Raw genomic sequence first — 16984 nt, forward strand, 5'->3', positions numbered from 1 at the left:
TGGTCTCCTTACTTCCATCCACCACACCCCCTAGCCTTTGCCAATTTCTCATTGCCTCTAACTGCTGCTCCAAGTGATTTATATGATCTGATAGGATTCACAACCAAAGACACTTCCTGCAGGCATAATCATCAGTAACATGGAAACTCTCTCTAAATGGGTTGGAGGTGATTCTGAGGAGGCTTACCACTAATTAGTGAGTTGTCTTCTGAGGAGTGGCTAGGTTTTATTTTCACTGGAGTTTAGGAGAATAAGAGAATAACTTGACTGAGGTATGCAAGATTCTGAATGGTTTTGACAAGTTGGATATGGAAAGGATATTTCACCTGATGAGCAAACCAAGATCCAGGGGATACACTTTTAGGAGAAACAAAGAAACAATTCCTGAGGATTGAGACTTTTGAAACTCTGCCTCAAAATGGTGTCATTGTTTTTGTACAAGTGCAGGCAAAGATTAGAAAAAATAGACAAGGGAATTAAAAGTTATCAAGAGTTGATAGGAATGTAGAATGCTAAATACAAATAGCTCCAGTCATTCAGGCTCAAGGGTCAAAATGTCCTACTTCAACTCCTATTTCATACGTTCCTAGATTCATGGTACCGATAAAAAGTTTGCAACTTCATCCATTTTCACACTTCTACCTTCTGATCTTCTTCCTTTGTCCACGGTCCTTTCACAAGCTCTGGATTCAGAACCTTCAGCCATCGGTGTTGGCACTGAAGATCAGTTCGGTTCTGTAACAAAGTCAAATTATAACAAATACAAAACAAAAAAAAATTACACACAAGACAGGATGTTCAGCTTCATTCACTCCAAGGTGACTTCTGGTAAAATTCAAGATTCCATCCTGGTTTCTTCCTATTCCCATTCATTTGTTACCTCTCAGCAGTATTATCAATTTTTTAAAAAGAGCCAGTTCCTACATGTACAAGGATAGCATTCCACTATGCATCTCTCCCAGACATTCAATCAACCTGATTGGTGACTGCAATATAATGTAATATAGGATTATAGTAAAGTTTGAACATGTTGGGGTTTATGTAGAGTGGACTTGGGGAGAAAGTGAGGAAAGCATTGCAAAAGTCAAAACCTGAAAGTAACAAAAGAATGGGTAAACGTTTCTGCACCATTATGAAGACAGACCAAAAGAGACAGCTGATTTTAGGAGGTAAGCAAGCAATTTTGGCAAGATCAGGAATGGGGCTGGAAGTTCAGTGTATGTTGACCAGGATTTGTGCTTAATAAAGGTTCAACTCGACAAAGCATGCATAAAGAACAATGGAGTCAAATTGGATTTTTTTGAATTATAAAAAGAACAGAATGGATTTTATCTATGTGTTAAATTGCATGACAGCTCATTTATAGCTTGATGTTGGAGAAGTAACTTGACTACACAGTGGAGATTTACCAACTGCATTAAATCTATACCCTCACAAGGGTCACAAAATCTCCTAAGCATCACCTACCACATCCCTGTTCTTTTCCAACCCCGCATCCCTGCAAATTTATTTTGATTAATTTCTGTATATCATGTTCCTTCTACTATTATCTCAGGCGTACTAAAATGTATCAAAATCTATGCAACACGAATCTTCCCTTTATCCATAAAAGCTTCCTCAAAAATCAAATCTAAGCCACTATTAAAGCAAATCCTTAGAGAATTTAGAAAACACGTTAACTTTGTGAAAATAAGCTATATTTTTAAAAGTTACATTAAATCTAAGAGTATCAAGCAGTCTGTCACCAGTTCAAAATCCACTTTTGCACTTAAATTGGAAGCAATCTAAACAAAATTAAACCAAAAAATTCAACTTTTAGGGTTAAATGATTTTCTCAAATACATTTAAATGTCCAATATTGGGTATACAGAAAAACCTCGGTTATCCGAATGTCAATTATCTGAATTTCAGATTATCCGAACAAGATTTCAAGATCCCGCAAAAATGTTATCCAAACAGTTATCCGAACAAAATACTCCCTGCCTGTTCCGTTCGGATATTCCAGGTTGTTGTGTAGTTTGAAGTTATTCAAAACAGTTATGCACTTTGATGGACACCATGTCCCCTTCAATAGGAAGACTGAACACATTTCAAATTATGGAAAGACAGTGGCATCTTTAGGCGAAAATACAAAGCCTAGTATTTTGAGCTTGGGTCCTTAAGCAAGATTCTTTGTAGAAGTTGAACAAAAAGATGTCAATTAAAAGAAATCATATTTTCACAGATCATATTCTCTCTCATCCACAGATGTCACGCTGTCCTCAACTTTTCTCCCACATAACCAATTATCCCACTAACAGCCTCATTTTTCTCACTTTCAAAACATTTCTTTGGGAGCATTGTTCTTTTACAATACCCTTGTCCAACATTCTGTTGACTCCACAGTTGGCCATTCTTCCCTTATGACTTTCCAATCTGGCTGTGGGAAAAAGATTTAACAGCTAGTGTGCCAAATACACACAAGAATTCATGTGCCATTCCTCCAATCGAGTACACTTTTTTGAAGAGGTAACAAGTAGGTTAGACCAGGGAAACCCAGTGGATGTGGTCTATCTAGACTTTCAAAAGGCCTTTGATAAGGTGCCACACGGGAGGCTGCTGAGCAAGGTGAGGGCCCATGGTGTTCGAGGTGAGCTGCTAGGATGGATTGAGGATTGGCGGTCTAACAGAAGGCAGAGAGTTGGGATAAAAGGTTCTTTTTCAGAATGGCAGCCGGTGACGAGCGGTGTCCCGCAGGGTTCGGTGCTGGGGCCACAGCTGTTCAAATTATATATTAATGATTTGGATGAGGGAACCAGGGGCATTCTAGCGAAGTTTGCCGATGATACGAAGTTAGGTGGACAGGCAGGTAGTACTGAAGAAGTGGGGAGGCTACAGAAGGATCTAGACAGGTTGGGAGAGTGGGCCAGGAAATGGCTGATGGAATTTAACGTGAGCAAGTGCGAGGTCTTGCACTTTGGCAAAAAGAATAAAAGCATAGACTACTTTCTAAATGGTGAGAAAATTAATAAAGCCAAAGCACAAAGCGATCTGGGAGTGCTAGTCGAGGATTCTCTAAAGGTAAACATGCAGGTTGAGTCCGTGATTAAGAAAGCAAATGCAATGTTGTCAATTATTCCAAGAGGGTTGGAATATAAAAGCAGAGATGTACCACTAAGACATTATAAAGCTCTGGTTAGGCCCCATTTGGAGTACTGTGTCCAGTTTTGGTCCCCATGAGGAACGGCTGAGGATCCTGGGATTGTATTCGTTGGAGTTTAGAAGATTAAGGGGAGACTTAATAGAGACGTACAAAATAATACATGGCTTGGGAAAGGTGGATGCTAGGAAATTGTTTCCGTTAGACGAGGAGACTAGGACCCGTGGACATAGCCTTAGAATTAGAGGGGGTCATTTCAGAACAGAAATGCGGAGACATTTTTTCAGCCAGAGAGTGGTGGGCCTGTGGAATTCATTGCCACGGAGTGCAGTGGAAGCCGGGACGCTAAATGTCTTCAAGGCCGAGATCGATAGATTCTTGTTGTCTAGAGGAATTAAGGGCTACGGGGAGAACGCTGGTAAGTGGAGCTGAAATGCGCATCAGCCATGATTGAATGGCGGAGTGGACTCGATGGGCCGAATGGCCTTACTTCCACTCCTATGTCTTATGGTCTTATATACAACATTCAATTTGCTTCTCCACTATAGGAGGCCAATATGTAAACTGAGTGATAATTTTCCAACATTTCTGTTCTACCCATAGGATACTAGCTTTACTGTAGCTCTGCAATTGAGCCTCCCTTATTTCTATTACAACCTTTTCACCTTTGCCTTTTCTTAATTTCCAAAATGCAACATATTTTAGGGAACAATTTCAGCAATGAAATCCCATTCAACTTCAACGTTCTGCTACTATCTGATTTGAGCACATGATTTTCATGGCTTTGGATTTCTTTTCTCATTTCCTGCACCCACCTATCACCCACTTTAATTATACAAAAAAAAATTCAATCGTCTGATAGTAAAATGTTAGTCTAACCTTTTCAAATATTAATCAACCTGCAGTATATTTCAGTTATTGACAAAATGAGGTTAAAACCAGATTTTCAAAACCAGAAATAATTTAAAATGCAACTAAAACGTAGTTCAACCTGTGATGGCTTCAATGAGGACACTGTGGGATATTTGAATAATATTTCTGAACAAAAGAAAATTGCTACAAATGCCAACTTTTTCAAATCACATGCAATAAAACCAGCACAAATTATTTTTCACAAGGTTAGTGCTGAAAATAGTGTTAACACAGAGCATGTAAGGTATATCAGCATGATCACATTCTAATCTAGAATTTTGTAAAAATATGCGTATGTTCCCAAGTAGCATTGCCTGGTACTCTAAGGCCAAGAAACAAGATTGCAAAGTCCTGTGGATGTATTAAAGACTGTGATCCCAGCACTGTCAAAAATCATTGAGACTAAGCAAGCTTGTTCCACAATAGCAAAGGCTGACAATATGCATAAATAAAATCAAAGTTCCAAAGTTGACCAACAAACTGAATACTGATGAGCCTATTACCTGACCTGCAGGCAGCAATTCTATAAAAATTAGTGATCACATACTTCTTTCCAAGAAGTGGAGAGTTTGTATTGCTTTTCATTGATCTGCAACAAGAAAATTTAGTCCTTTTTTTTGCACAGGTGGTTATATTCTTTGTATATGAGCAGAGGCTAAGCTCTTCCATTTGAACTGCTAATTTTTTTCCCCATTTTACCTCTGCTTGTTCACAGCACTCAAATATGGGTCTAAAGCTTTATGGGGTGCATCTGCTTGTGTAATGTTTTGACTATCCCAATAACAGGAAGGTAGGTTGTAAAATCAGCTTTACTCAAGAACCAGAAAAAGAATGATTACCCTCAGAAGTCATAGCTCAGATACTTACAGAAAAATTACTTGCTATAAATCTCCAGTCATTTTTGCCATATTGATTTACCAGCTTCTTCAATTTTTCATCCTATATGAAAACAAAAAGTTTAACTTAAACATTATAATGTCATTAATACCCTGTTGTAGATAGTGTGATGCTTCTTGCAACTTTTATAGGGCTTTGTGCCACAAAGATTCAAACCAATAAACTGAGATTATGTTTCTACACTAAATTAGAATAATTTGTATTAGAGCATTAAACTAGATTCGGAGCATGTTTAATAAGTTAAAGATAGCAATTTCCTCAAAGCTCGACAATAAGCCTATTTACTATATAGAATCAATGACAATCAGTGCATTTATGTTTCTTTTTCCAAGAACTACATAAAATGCTTCTGTTAATAGATTTTATCATTCAGTCCATTTATACCATTAACAAACTTTTCCTAAACAAAAGAAAGAGTGACCCCTTTAACAGGTTACTCTGGTGCAGTGGTAGCATCTCTGGTGCAGTGGGTGGCACGGTGGCACAGTGGTTAGCACTGCTGCCTCGCAGCGCCAGAGACCCGGGTTCAATTCCCGCCTCAGGCGACTGACTGTGTGGAGTTTGCACGTTCTCCCCGTGTCTGCGTGGGTTTCCTCCGGGTGCTCCGGTTTCCTCCCACAGTCCAAAGATGTGCAGGGTCAGGTGAATTGGCCATACTAAATTGCCCGTAGTGTTAGGTAAGGGGTAAATGTAGGGGTATGGGTGGGTTTCGCTTCGGCGGGTCGGTGTGGACTTGTTGGGCCGAAGGGCCTGTTTCCACACTGTAAAGTAATCTAAAATCCACATCTCTACCGGTCCCATCTGGCCCAGTCGTGTGTCATAACATGTCTGAACAGGATAATTAACAATATCTACAACTGACCAGCATACCCACTGCCAGTATTTTAGAAACCTGAATTCTAATAGCTGCTTGAGTTTGCTGCAGCAGATAAAGCAGAGCAGTAGATGGCATCACAAACCAGCAGAAATTGAAGCAAACTACTCTGCTTTCAAACTATTGAGGCCCTGGCACATGCTTCAGTTCGGTTGAGAATCAGCAGGTAAGCAGCTGCATTGGGTATAATAAGTGAATTTGTTTAAATACATGTTTCCACACTGTAGGGAATCTAATTGAAAATCGAATTAAAGTGAAAAAACCGGAACAGCCTGATACAATGATCACAATGTTTGATTGTTATGCACAACGGTATCCAAGTAAATGGAATACTCATGTCAAAAATTTTCTCTTTTCAGCAGTCACCATGGCTATTTTTACTGCTGATATGCTGCATGGTTTCTGTGACACATGCTTGAAGATTGACATTCATACTTGGAAACATCAATGCCTTAGAGGTTCTTGATTTTTCCACTGCAGATCACTTTCAAATCCACTGCGAGAATCTGATGCTGCTACTGCTTCACCCACTACAAACGGAGCACGCTGCACATTGTTCTTACTGAAAGAACAGATTTGATGCTCATTAAATTCTAGCACTTCCTTTCTGATGGATTTTCAGTGAAATTGATTGATTTAATTTATTGTCACAGTGAAAAGCTTTGTTTGTGAGCAGTACAGGCAGATCATGGCAATCAAGGATCAATCATAGAGTGAACAAAAAATTTGGATAGCATAAAGCACACAGGTCACGCCATGCAAGGCAAGATCAATATTAACAAGATCAGTTGTATTTGAAGTCAGACAGTCCATTCATCAGTCTAATAAGGGCAGCAAAGAAGCTGTTCTTGAATCTGCTGGTGTGTGCGTGTGTGTGTGTTCAAATATTCTGGTACAAACATAAAATCAGCAGTCCTGAAAGAGCAAGAAGTTTAGGGCCCTAAAAAAATTGGGAACAATACCTGGACTCAATACCTGACTAGAGAGAGTCCATGAAAAGTTTTAAAACAGCAATAAGAGAATTTTTGAATGTTTTTAGTAATATCAATCCATTACAATCCAAGAGTTGGATTTCTTTCCAAACAGGCAAGTTATCAATGAAAGATACTCCACAGTTCTGTGGATGCTCTTTACTTTAGATTCAAAAAACAACTTCAAAACATGGCACAGTATGCTTCAGTTGATAGAAAGTACATCATCGCCTTTCTGGGGTACCAGGAATTAAAATTTTACAATGGATGGTATTTTAGTATATTTGTTGCTTTTTAAAAAATAAAAACATTTGGTTTCAGAGCAGATACCTCTTCCGAAGACCATTTGACTTTGAAGAACTTATTTGCATCTTTATGGTCTGGAATATCGAAATCCAAATCCTGTGAGGGGTCATCCAATTCTTCACTATATGCATATATGAGAAGAAAGCACATGAATTAGAGATCATGCAAGCACTCAGTGAGCGTTAGAGCTAAAACAGCAATTAGTAAAGTCAACTTAACTTGTGGAAGGAAGATGAAGCTAGTTAATTCTAACTTGATTTATATTAAACTCTGCTCAGGTGTAGTACTACTCTTCCTTCTAGTTTATCAAAGGTCCATTTACAAGACAGAAATTTGTTTTGAACATGGACCAACATGTCATGTTTCTTTCTATTTGAAATAAATCAAAACTATGCAATATTCCTGCCAGCAAGTAAGATAAAGCAGGCTCTAAAATTATAATTAAGATCAGAAGGGAGGTAAAGAGGCTAGCACGTTTAGACCTTCGGAACTGATGCAGAAACAGCTTTCTGAAAACAGTACCGATACATGGCCAGGAATAGATGGAGTCAAATCTGGCGAAGGTAGAAGATAAGGGGTGGTTGGGAGGGTTGCTTTTCAGACTGGAGGCCTGTGACCAAGGATTGGTGCTGGGTCCACTGCTTTTTGTCATTTATATAAGTGATTTGCATGTGAACATAGGAGGTACAGTTAGGAAGTTTGGAGGTGTAGTGGACAGTAAAGGTGGATACCTCAGAGTAAAATGGGATCGTGATCAGATGGGCCAATGGTCCAAGGAGTGTCAGATGGAATTTAATTCAGATAAATGTGAGGTGCTGCATTTTGGAAATCAAGGCAGGACTTAAACACTTAATAGTAAGGTCTGGGGAGAGTTGCTGAACAAACAGAGTTCAGGTTCATAGTTTCTTGAAAGTGGAGTTGCAGGTAGATAGGATAATGGAAAAGGCATCTAGTATCCTTGCCTTTCTTGGTCAGAGCATTGAGTATGGGAGTTTGGAGGTCATGTTGCAGCTGTACAGAATACTGGTAAGGCCACTTTTGGAATAATGTGTGCAATTCTGGTCTCCCTCTTATAGGAAGGATGTTGTGAACAAGGATGTAGCCAGGGATGGAGGGTTTGAGCTATAGGGAGAGGCTGAATAGATTGGGGCTGTTTTCCCTGGAGCGTTGGAGTCTGAGGGGTGACCTTATAGAGGTTTATAAGGTCATGAGGGGCATCAATAGAGTAAATATACAAGGTCTTTTCCCTGGGGTGGGGAAGTCCAGAACTAGAGGGCATAGGTTTAGGGTGAGCAGGGAAAGATTTTAAAGGGACCAAAGGGGCAAATCTTTCATGCAAAGGGTAGTGCATCTTTAGAATGAGCTGCCAGAGGAAGTGGTGGAGGCTGGTACAATTACAACATTTAAAAGGCACCTGGAAGGGTATATGAATAGAAAGGGTCTAAGAGGAATATGGGCCAAGTACTAGCGAATGGGATTAGATTAATTTAGGATATCTAGTTGGCACAGACGAGTTGGACTGAAGGGTCTGTTTCCGTGCTGTACATCTATGACAGCAAACTGTGAACCCATGAAAAAAAACAACAAAAAGGGGCAGCATGAGGCTTCAGTGGTTAGCAGTGCTGCGTAACAGAACCAGGGACCCAGGTTCAATTCAATCCTTGGAAGACTGTGCAAACTTCAAACAGACATTCTCCCCATGTCTGCATGGGTTTTCTCCCACAGTCCAAAGATGTATGGGTTAGGTAGATTGCTAAATTGCCCTTGGTGTCCCGGCATGTGCAGATCTAGGTGGATTAGCCATGGAAAATGCAGAGTTGCAGGGATAGGGTTGGGGGTGTGGAACATTTTTCGGAGGGTCGGCATGAATGCAATGGGCCAAATGGCCTGCTTCCACACTGTAGGGATTCTACTTAAAAAATCTTGATGATTTCTGGATTCTATGGGTCAACTTTTAAACTTTTAAGATTCAATGGCAAGAAAACCACAGAACTGTTATAGTCAACACTTGTTTATGAATTTTAAGAGAATATATTTGGGGAAGAAAATCTATATAAGATGAATCAGTGCTTTCTGGATGATAGCATCTAAAAAAAACAATTCATAACTATTTTCTCCTACCAAATAATTTTCATTAAGTATTTCTACACAATTATTTTGTTAACAATTTAATCAAAGACCAACAAGAAAACTACTGATGCAGTCAGTACCCGGAAATATTGTTAAATTACTTCAAGATGGAACATATAATTATAAACCTTGGTGATGCAAATTCAAAACCAAAAAAAGTCTTATTGTTTCACTATTTCCTTTTACTCAAAAAGGAATCAGCAATATAAAAGACCTCAGTGTCTAAGTTTCCTCACTTAGCTGGTAGGTTCATTCTCAGATGTTTTGTCACCATGCTAGATAACATCATCAGTGAGCCTCCATTAAAGGGCTGGTGTTCTGTCCCACTTTCTATTTGTGTGTCTTGGTCTGTTATGGTGGGTGATACCATTTCTGTTCTTTTTCTCAGAGGTTGGTAATTGGGTTCCAAATCGATGTGTTGATTGATGGAGTTCCGGTTTGAATGCCAGGACTCCCATCCATGTCTTTGTTTAGCCTGTCCTACAGTGGATGTGTTGTCCCACTTGGTGGTATCCTTCTTCGTCCTTTAGGTTCATCAGTAGCTGTTTCAGTGTGTTGGTAGGTTTGTGGCTACCATAATGCCAAGGAGTCAGTAGTCTGGTTGTCCTCTCAGATGTCTTTGATGCACGGTAGTGTGGCCTGAGTCTCTGGGCAGGTTGCATTTTCTGGTTTGGGTGTGTTGTTTAAGAATCGGCAAACTGTGCTCATCAAGTACCTGTTGTTCTGTATATATTGTATAGGTGTTTTTCTTCTGCTGCGCATAGTTCCTGGGTGTTGCAGTGTGTTGTAGCCGGTTTAAATAATGCCTTGATGTAGCTGCATTTGTGGGTGTTGGGATGATTGCTCCTGTAGTTGACTATCTCCTGTTTTCCTGTAGACCCTGGTCAATAGTTCTCAATTGACTATTTGTTCCACGGTGATATCAGGTGGGGGGTGGGGTGGAGCCTGTTGTTGTTTTCTTCCTCTTTGGTGAAAGTTATGCCAGTAAAGGACATTCGTTTTATGATGACCAAGGTATCCTCTACACAGCAAACCCAAAGCTTGATTTGGATCTCAGGGAGGACTGTTTGTTCTAGTCTTTGCATAACTGCTTCTGCTAAGAATCCGGATATTGGTGATACCATGGGTACCCCATTGATTTGTTTGTAAGTCTTGTCATTGAAGGTGATGTGGGTAGTGAGGCACAGGTCTATTAGCTTGAGGATGGTGCCCTTGCTGATGGAGCTGATGCTGTCTGTTGTTTGTGTCCTTGGTTCATCATGTAGTGCGATTACTGTTTCTTTGGTCAGGCTGATGTTTCTCATTTAGATTACCTACAGTGAGGAAACAGGGCATTTAACCCAACAAATCCACACTGACCCTGCGAAGAGAAACCTACCCAGCCCCATTCCCCTACTGTATATTTACCCCTGATTAATGCAACTAACACTATGGGCAATTTAGCATGGCCAATTCACCTGACCTGCACATCTTTGGATTGTGGGAGGAAACCGGAGCACCCAGAGGATGCCCACATACACGGGGAGAATGTACAAGCTCCACACAGACAGTCGCCAGAGGCGGAATCAGACTCGGGTTCCTGGCGCTGTGAGGCAGCAGTGCTAACCACTGAGCCTCAGTGCAACCTCAAGAAATATGGTTTCACCTTTCTCCAAATATTATGCTCCATTTCCAATTAAATGTTGTCTGTTAGGTTAGCCCATTTTCTTTTTATTAACCTATTTTCCTGATCAACCTGTTCAGAGATTTATTATACACCTTTGGAGCAGATGAGACTTGAACTCAGGCCTCCCTTATTCAGAACACGGGCACTACCACTGTGCCACAAGAGGGCCCTTTGTTTATTGTTCATTGATGTGAAAAGGGCCATTATATTGAAGGAGACCATGACTTTGTCCTATCTTGGTGCCTTTGATGATGTTCAGGAATTCTTGGATGGAGTGGCATGGGTTTTCTACTAGGTATATCAATTTACGGTGAAGTTCCTTTGCTAGTCTGTCTGTTGGTATGCCAGGAAGTGACTAAATGTCTTAGGTAATCCATAGAAACAGGGTGCGTTGGATCCATCAGGTTTCATTCTTTGGAGATCTGTCTTGTTCATTTTGCCTGTTTTGTGGAGTTTCTTCAGTGAGGCTGTGATATGGTTTCCTAGCTGTGGAGTTGGGTCCATCGCCACTGTTGGTAGGTGTCGGTATCTGTGAGTAGCAAGTTCACCTTTTCAATGTATTGTGTTCTGTTTAGGATGACGGTCATCCGTCCTTTGTCTGCGGGTAGGATTACAATGTTTCTGTTGGCTCTGAGTCCATACAACGCTTTTCTTTTCAGTGTGTTGAGGGTATTCCCCGCTTTCTTCGTGCTTAGTGTTGGTGCTACTGTCTGTGTGATGGCCTGCTGGGTTTATTCTGTAAGTCGGTTGTCTTTCAGGGTTGACTCCAGTGCTGAAGTTGTAGTTCATCCCTCTTACAAGGACAGCTTTTTCTGTGTCTGAGAGTGGTCGGCCTGACAGGTTCTTTACCCAGGCTTCTGAATTGTCTGCATTGTTGTTTTGCACGAGCTTGTACAGCTTTTCTTGCAGTGCTAGCTTTTTCCTTTCTTTTCGTCTTGGTTTGCTGCTGTTTGATGCGGATATTGTGATCCTACCAGCAGACAAAGAGTGCAAAGGGACAGATAGAGACAGAGATGTACAGCATGGAAACAGACCCTACGGTCCAACTCGTCCATGCAGACCAGATATCCCAACCCAATCTAGTCACATCTGCCGGCTCCCATATCTTTTCAAACCCCTCCTATTCATTTACCCATCCAAATGCCTTTTAAATGTTGCAATTGTACCAGCCTCCATCACTTCCTCTGGCAGCTCATTCCATACTTTAGGTCTCTTTTATGTCTTTCCCCTCTCACCCTAAACCTATGCCCTCTAGTTCTGGACTCCCCGATCCCAGGGAAAAGATTTTGCCTATGAAACCCGATAGATCTAACACATCCCATTTCTATGGATTACTTAAGATACACAAACCAGAAGCCCCCCTTCAGACCCATAGTCTCACTTGCCGGCACACTGACATATGGACAAGCAAAGGAACTTCACTGAAAACTGAAATTCCTAGTAGAAAACTCATGCCACTCCATCCACTCCACCCAAGAATTCCTGAACAAAGACACCAAGATAGAAGAGGACAAAGTCATGGTCACCTTCAACGTAATGGCCGTACTCACATCAATAAATATCAGCTTGGCCAAAGAAACACTGATCACACTACTGGACAAACCAAGTACACAAACACCAGACAGCACCAACTCCATCAGCAAGGATATTATCCTCAAGCTAGTAGACCTGTGCCTCATTACCCACTTCACCTTCAACGACAAGACTTACAAACAAACCGACGGGACATCCATGGTATCACCAATATTAGAATACTGAGCAGAGACAGTTCTGACAATATTAGAACAAACAGTCCTCCCCAAGATCAAACGCAAGCTTTGGGCCACTAAGTAGATGATACCTTGGTCATCATGAAACGGAGCTAAAAATGTATTGCTGGAAAAGCGCAGCAGATCAGGCAGCATCCAAGGAGCAGGAGAATCAACGTTTCTGGCATGAGCCCTTCTTCATTCCTGAAGAAGGGCTCATGTCTGAAGCGTCGATTCCCCTGCTCCTTGGATGCTGCCTGACCTGCTGCGCTTTTCCAGCAACACATTTTCAGCTCTGATCTCCAGCATCTGCAGTCCTCACTTTCTCCATCATGAAACAGAACAAATAAGAAACCTACATCATCATTAACAACATCCTTACTGGCATAAATTTCACCATGGAGGACGAAACAACAGACTCCCCTTTCTAGATGTCACAGTGGAACAAATATTCAATGGAGAACTGCAGACCAGCATCTACAGTAAAGCAACACACATACACCAGATAATCAATGACAGGAGCAATCATCCAAACACCTACAAGTGGAGTAGCATCAGGACATTTAAATGGGCCACAACACACTGCAGTACCCAGGAACTACGACCAGCAGAAGAAAAACATCTATACAACATATTCACCAACAACGGGTACCTGATAAGAACAGTCCACCAATTCTTAAACAACAAACCCAAACTAGATAGCACAATTCCTGAAGAAGGGCTTATGCCCGAAACGTCGATTCTCCTGTTCCCTGGATGCTGCCTGACCTGCTGCGCTTTTCCAGCAACACATTTTCAGCTCTAGATAGCACAACAGGCCCAGGCTACACTACCTTACAACAAAGACATCTCAGAGAGAACAACCAGACTACTTCGATCCCTTGGCATTATGGTAGCCCACAAACATACCGAAGCAGCTACTCATGAACCTAAAGGACCCTGTACCAACAGCCAGCAAAACAAATGTCAGATGCAAAATACTCTGCAAGACCTAAAACAAACATTACTTTGGACAGACAGGCAGGAAACTAGTCACCAGGATACACAAGCACCAACTAGCCACCAAAAGACATGACCAACTATCACTAGTATCCTTACACACAGATGAAGAAGGACACCAGTTAGAGTGGGACAACACATCCATCCTAGGACAGGCTAAACAAAGACATGGATGGGAATTCTTAGAGTCCTGCCATTCAAACCGAAACTCCATCAATCAACGCATCGATTTGGAACCCATTTATCAACCTCTGAGAAAAAGATTCAGAAATAATATCACCCACCACAACAGACCAAGCCACACAAAAAGCAGGACAGAACACCAGCCCTGCAACTGAGGCTCAATGATGATGTTGAGGAAGTTTTTTTTTGAAGAAGGGCTCGTGTCCAAAACATCGATTCTCTTGCTCCTTGGATGCTGCCTGACCTGCTGCGCTTTTCCAGCAACACATTTTCATCAATAATGATGTTACCTAGCATGGTGACGAAACAGCTGAGAACAAACCTACCAGCTCAGTGAGCAAACTTACAACCTAAACCTCAACCTGAGCTACAAATCTTCTCAAAAATCACAAGTGTAAAAGACCTCTCAAAATTCCTATTAAAGTTTTTACTCGAAATAAATTGACTAGTTTTTCTTGGTTTTACATTTGCCATTTCTACAATGCATTTCTCAACTTCAGGAAGTCCCCAGAAGCTCTTCACAGAAAAGATTTGAATCTGTTCACTGGTATAGTATAGGAAACAATTTGTTCATAGCAAGGTCCCACAAACAGTCACATAATGATGAAAATAAAACAAAGACTGCAGATGCTGGAAAACAAACGACAGATATTGTTGAAAAACTCAGCAGGTCTAGCAGCATCTGTGAAGGTAAAGCAAAGTCAACATTTCAAGTCCAGTGACCCTTCAGTTCAGATGATGAAACATTGACTTTGCTTTGTCTGCAGAGATACTGCCAAAACTGTTGAGTTTCTCCAGCAATTTCTGTTTTGTACAAAGTCATGATTTTCTATTTTTATTCCAGCATAAAGCAACGAAGGATCAGGTCCACCCAAGGAGGATAACACAATATTGCAGTGGAGTGCCAGCTTTTAATAAATACTTAAACCTCCAGATTAGGACTTTAATCCATCACTTCCAATGTGAAAGTATGATTCGGAGATGCCGGTGTTGGACTGGGGTGTACAAAGTTAAAAAATCACACAACACCAGGTTATAGTCCAACAGGTTTAGTTGGAAACACACCAGCTTTCAGAGCGACGCTCCTTCAGGTGATTGACACAATCACCTGATGAAGGAGCGTCGCTCCGAAAGCTAGTGTGCTTCCAATTAAACCTGTTGGACTATAACCTGGTGTTGTGATTTTTAAATGTGAAAGTAGGCCGACAACTGGAAAGGGAAGTTACTGACAGAGGTTAAAAGGCAGGTTTCATTACAAATGCACATTCCTTCAGACATTCATATCAGCCAGCTAACGCAATTTGCTCAGAAGGAAACAAAAATCAACTTTTATTCCATCACCCTGCCCTTTGCAACATTCATGTTTTACAATGTTTATAAATGCTACAAGTTCCCATTTAAACGTAATTTGCCCCAATTTTGAAGAGTTCTCTACTTCAATAAGCCTCTACGAATTAAAAAAAACTTATGGCTTTGCACTCCTGCTCCCGACTCAAGATTACACGCACATTATTAATTCACCGAAGGACATAAACTATCTCTCCCGCATAATTTTGTCAAAGATATGAAATATTGTAAACATTAAATTATTCTACTGGGGAAAGTCACAGCCCACACCATCGCGCTCTCTGAAAGGAGATGTCGGAAATCAAAATGAGCTTTATCTGTGTTTTTTAAGATAATATAGTGTCAGGTCGGTCAGTCACTCACCACAAAGTCTGCTGTGCCATGGGGAGGGGAGAGAGGCCCACAAGGACTTCCATTACCTCAGGCTCACTGTCGCCTGGGGGTCGACCACCATCAAGCGGGGCACACTAGAAAAAGTTATGACTTCCTTTTTTAAGATTAAAGTAAAATAACAAAACTGTATAAACCGCTGCTCATACATCCGACAGAGACCTTGTGTCACAGAAGCATCCGAGCCTTTTGTCTCAGACACTCTCCCGCTCCGACTCCGGGAAGCCGTTTCTTAAAACCCGCCAAATGCTCCACTTTTCGCTGGCCGCCGCTGCGCCTGCGCACTGGCACCCGCGTGTTTGTCCCGCCCACCCGCTGGTGTGCCCCGCCCCTTCCACTCCAATACCTCCTGGGCTCACGTCCCACTTCCAAACATGGGTTTCGATGGTAATCCGCGGGGAGGTAATCGTATAAAAAGGAGACGAAAACTGCAGCGCTACCCTTTCTACTCGGCGAATCCAATCTCTCTGCTCTCCTTCGGATCACTGAGGCATGACTTTAACGTTAAGATTGGGGTTTTTTTTTTGAGGGGGGGGAGGGCTTTTTTGGCAGAATGCCAGATAGCATTGCACACGTCATCCAGCCCACTCCCGGGCCAACGTTCCATCTGGCGGGATGTCCAAACCGTTTCTTCCTCAAAATGTTTCACCAGTGCGCACCTAAACAGACATTCAAACCAGAGTGGAAGCAGCACCCATGCTAACGAAAAACAAAAATCTTACATTCATATAGCAAAAATATAAACTGCAAGCCAACCTCAACAAGTCTGACAGCATTTATGGAGTGAGTCAACTTTTCAAGTCTACTGACGGGCCAAACCTGCTGAGTTTCTCTAGCAATTTCGGAAACCCTAAACATTAACCGAAGGGTCTATTTCCGTGCTGTACAACTCTATTAATTGATTTCTTACCATATCTGCTGAGATTTTCCAGCAATTTCTGTTTTGTTGCAGTTGTTTTATATTATTTCATTTCTATAGCACATTTCACGCCCAAAGGTCTCAGCACATTAAAACCTTTAAATACTTTTGAAATATAGTCACTCTTGCAAATGTTGATGTGGCACCCAGTTGTGTGATACTGACAAAAGATAGGGCACTCTTGTAGCACAGTGGTAGTGCCTGTGCCCTGGATAAAGGAGGCTTGAGCTCAAGTCTCACAAGCTCCGGAGGTGTGTAATAACATCTTTGAACAGGTTGATCAGGAAAAAAAAAGAGGTTAATAAAAAGAAAATAGGTTAACGTAACACAGACGACATTTAATTGGAAATGGGAACATAATATTTGGAGAAGGGTAAAACCCTGTTTCTTGTGCGTCATTAAACCTAAATGGCATTTGCAGTTGCTAAGATTTTTAAAGTTAGAATATTTTTCCTTGAATGGCTTGCAAAAATCTGGACAAACTGAATTGTTAGAAAGATTAG

General features: G+C 41.2%; 1 protein-coding gene across 3 annotated transcripts in view; it reads right to left on the reverse strand.

The window, feature by feature from the left end:
- Nucleotides 1–16328, reverse strand: part of mybl2b (v-myb avian myeloblastosis viral oncogene homolog-like 2b) — a 53630-nt gene extending 37302 nt beyond the window's left edge. The window contains exons 1-5 of one of the 3 annotated variants that reach the window (XM_043710663.1): nt 16319–16328; nt 15536–15639; nt 7124–7220; nt 4919–4990; nt 643–735 (exon numbers count right to left, since the gene is read on the reverse strand). In XM_043710663.1, coding sequence (XP_043566598.1) covers nt 643–735; nt 4919–4990; nt 7124–7220; nt 15536–15588 — 315 coding nt within the window. In that variant the 5' untranslated portion in view covers nt 15589–15639; nt 16319–16328. Of the gene's footprint in view, nt 1–642; nt 736–4918; nt 4991–7123; nt 7221–15535; nt 15845–15908; nt 16077–16318 lie in introns of those variants that run through there. The other 2 variants (XM_043710662.1, XM_043710665.1) reach the window with 2 other exon arrangements.
- Between the last annotated feature and the right edge of the window lie 656 nt (nt 16329–16984).

This window comes from Chiloscyllium plagiosum, chromosome 20, assembly GCF_004010195.1.
Source record: "Chiloscyllium plagiosum isolate BGI_BamShark_2017 chromosome 20, ASM401019v2, whole genome shotgun sequence".
Lineage (NCBI taxonomy): Eukaryota > Metazoa > Chordata > Chondrichthyes > Orectolobiformes > Hemiscylliidae > Chiloscyllium > Chiloscyllium plagiosum.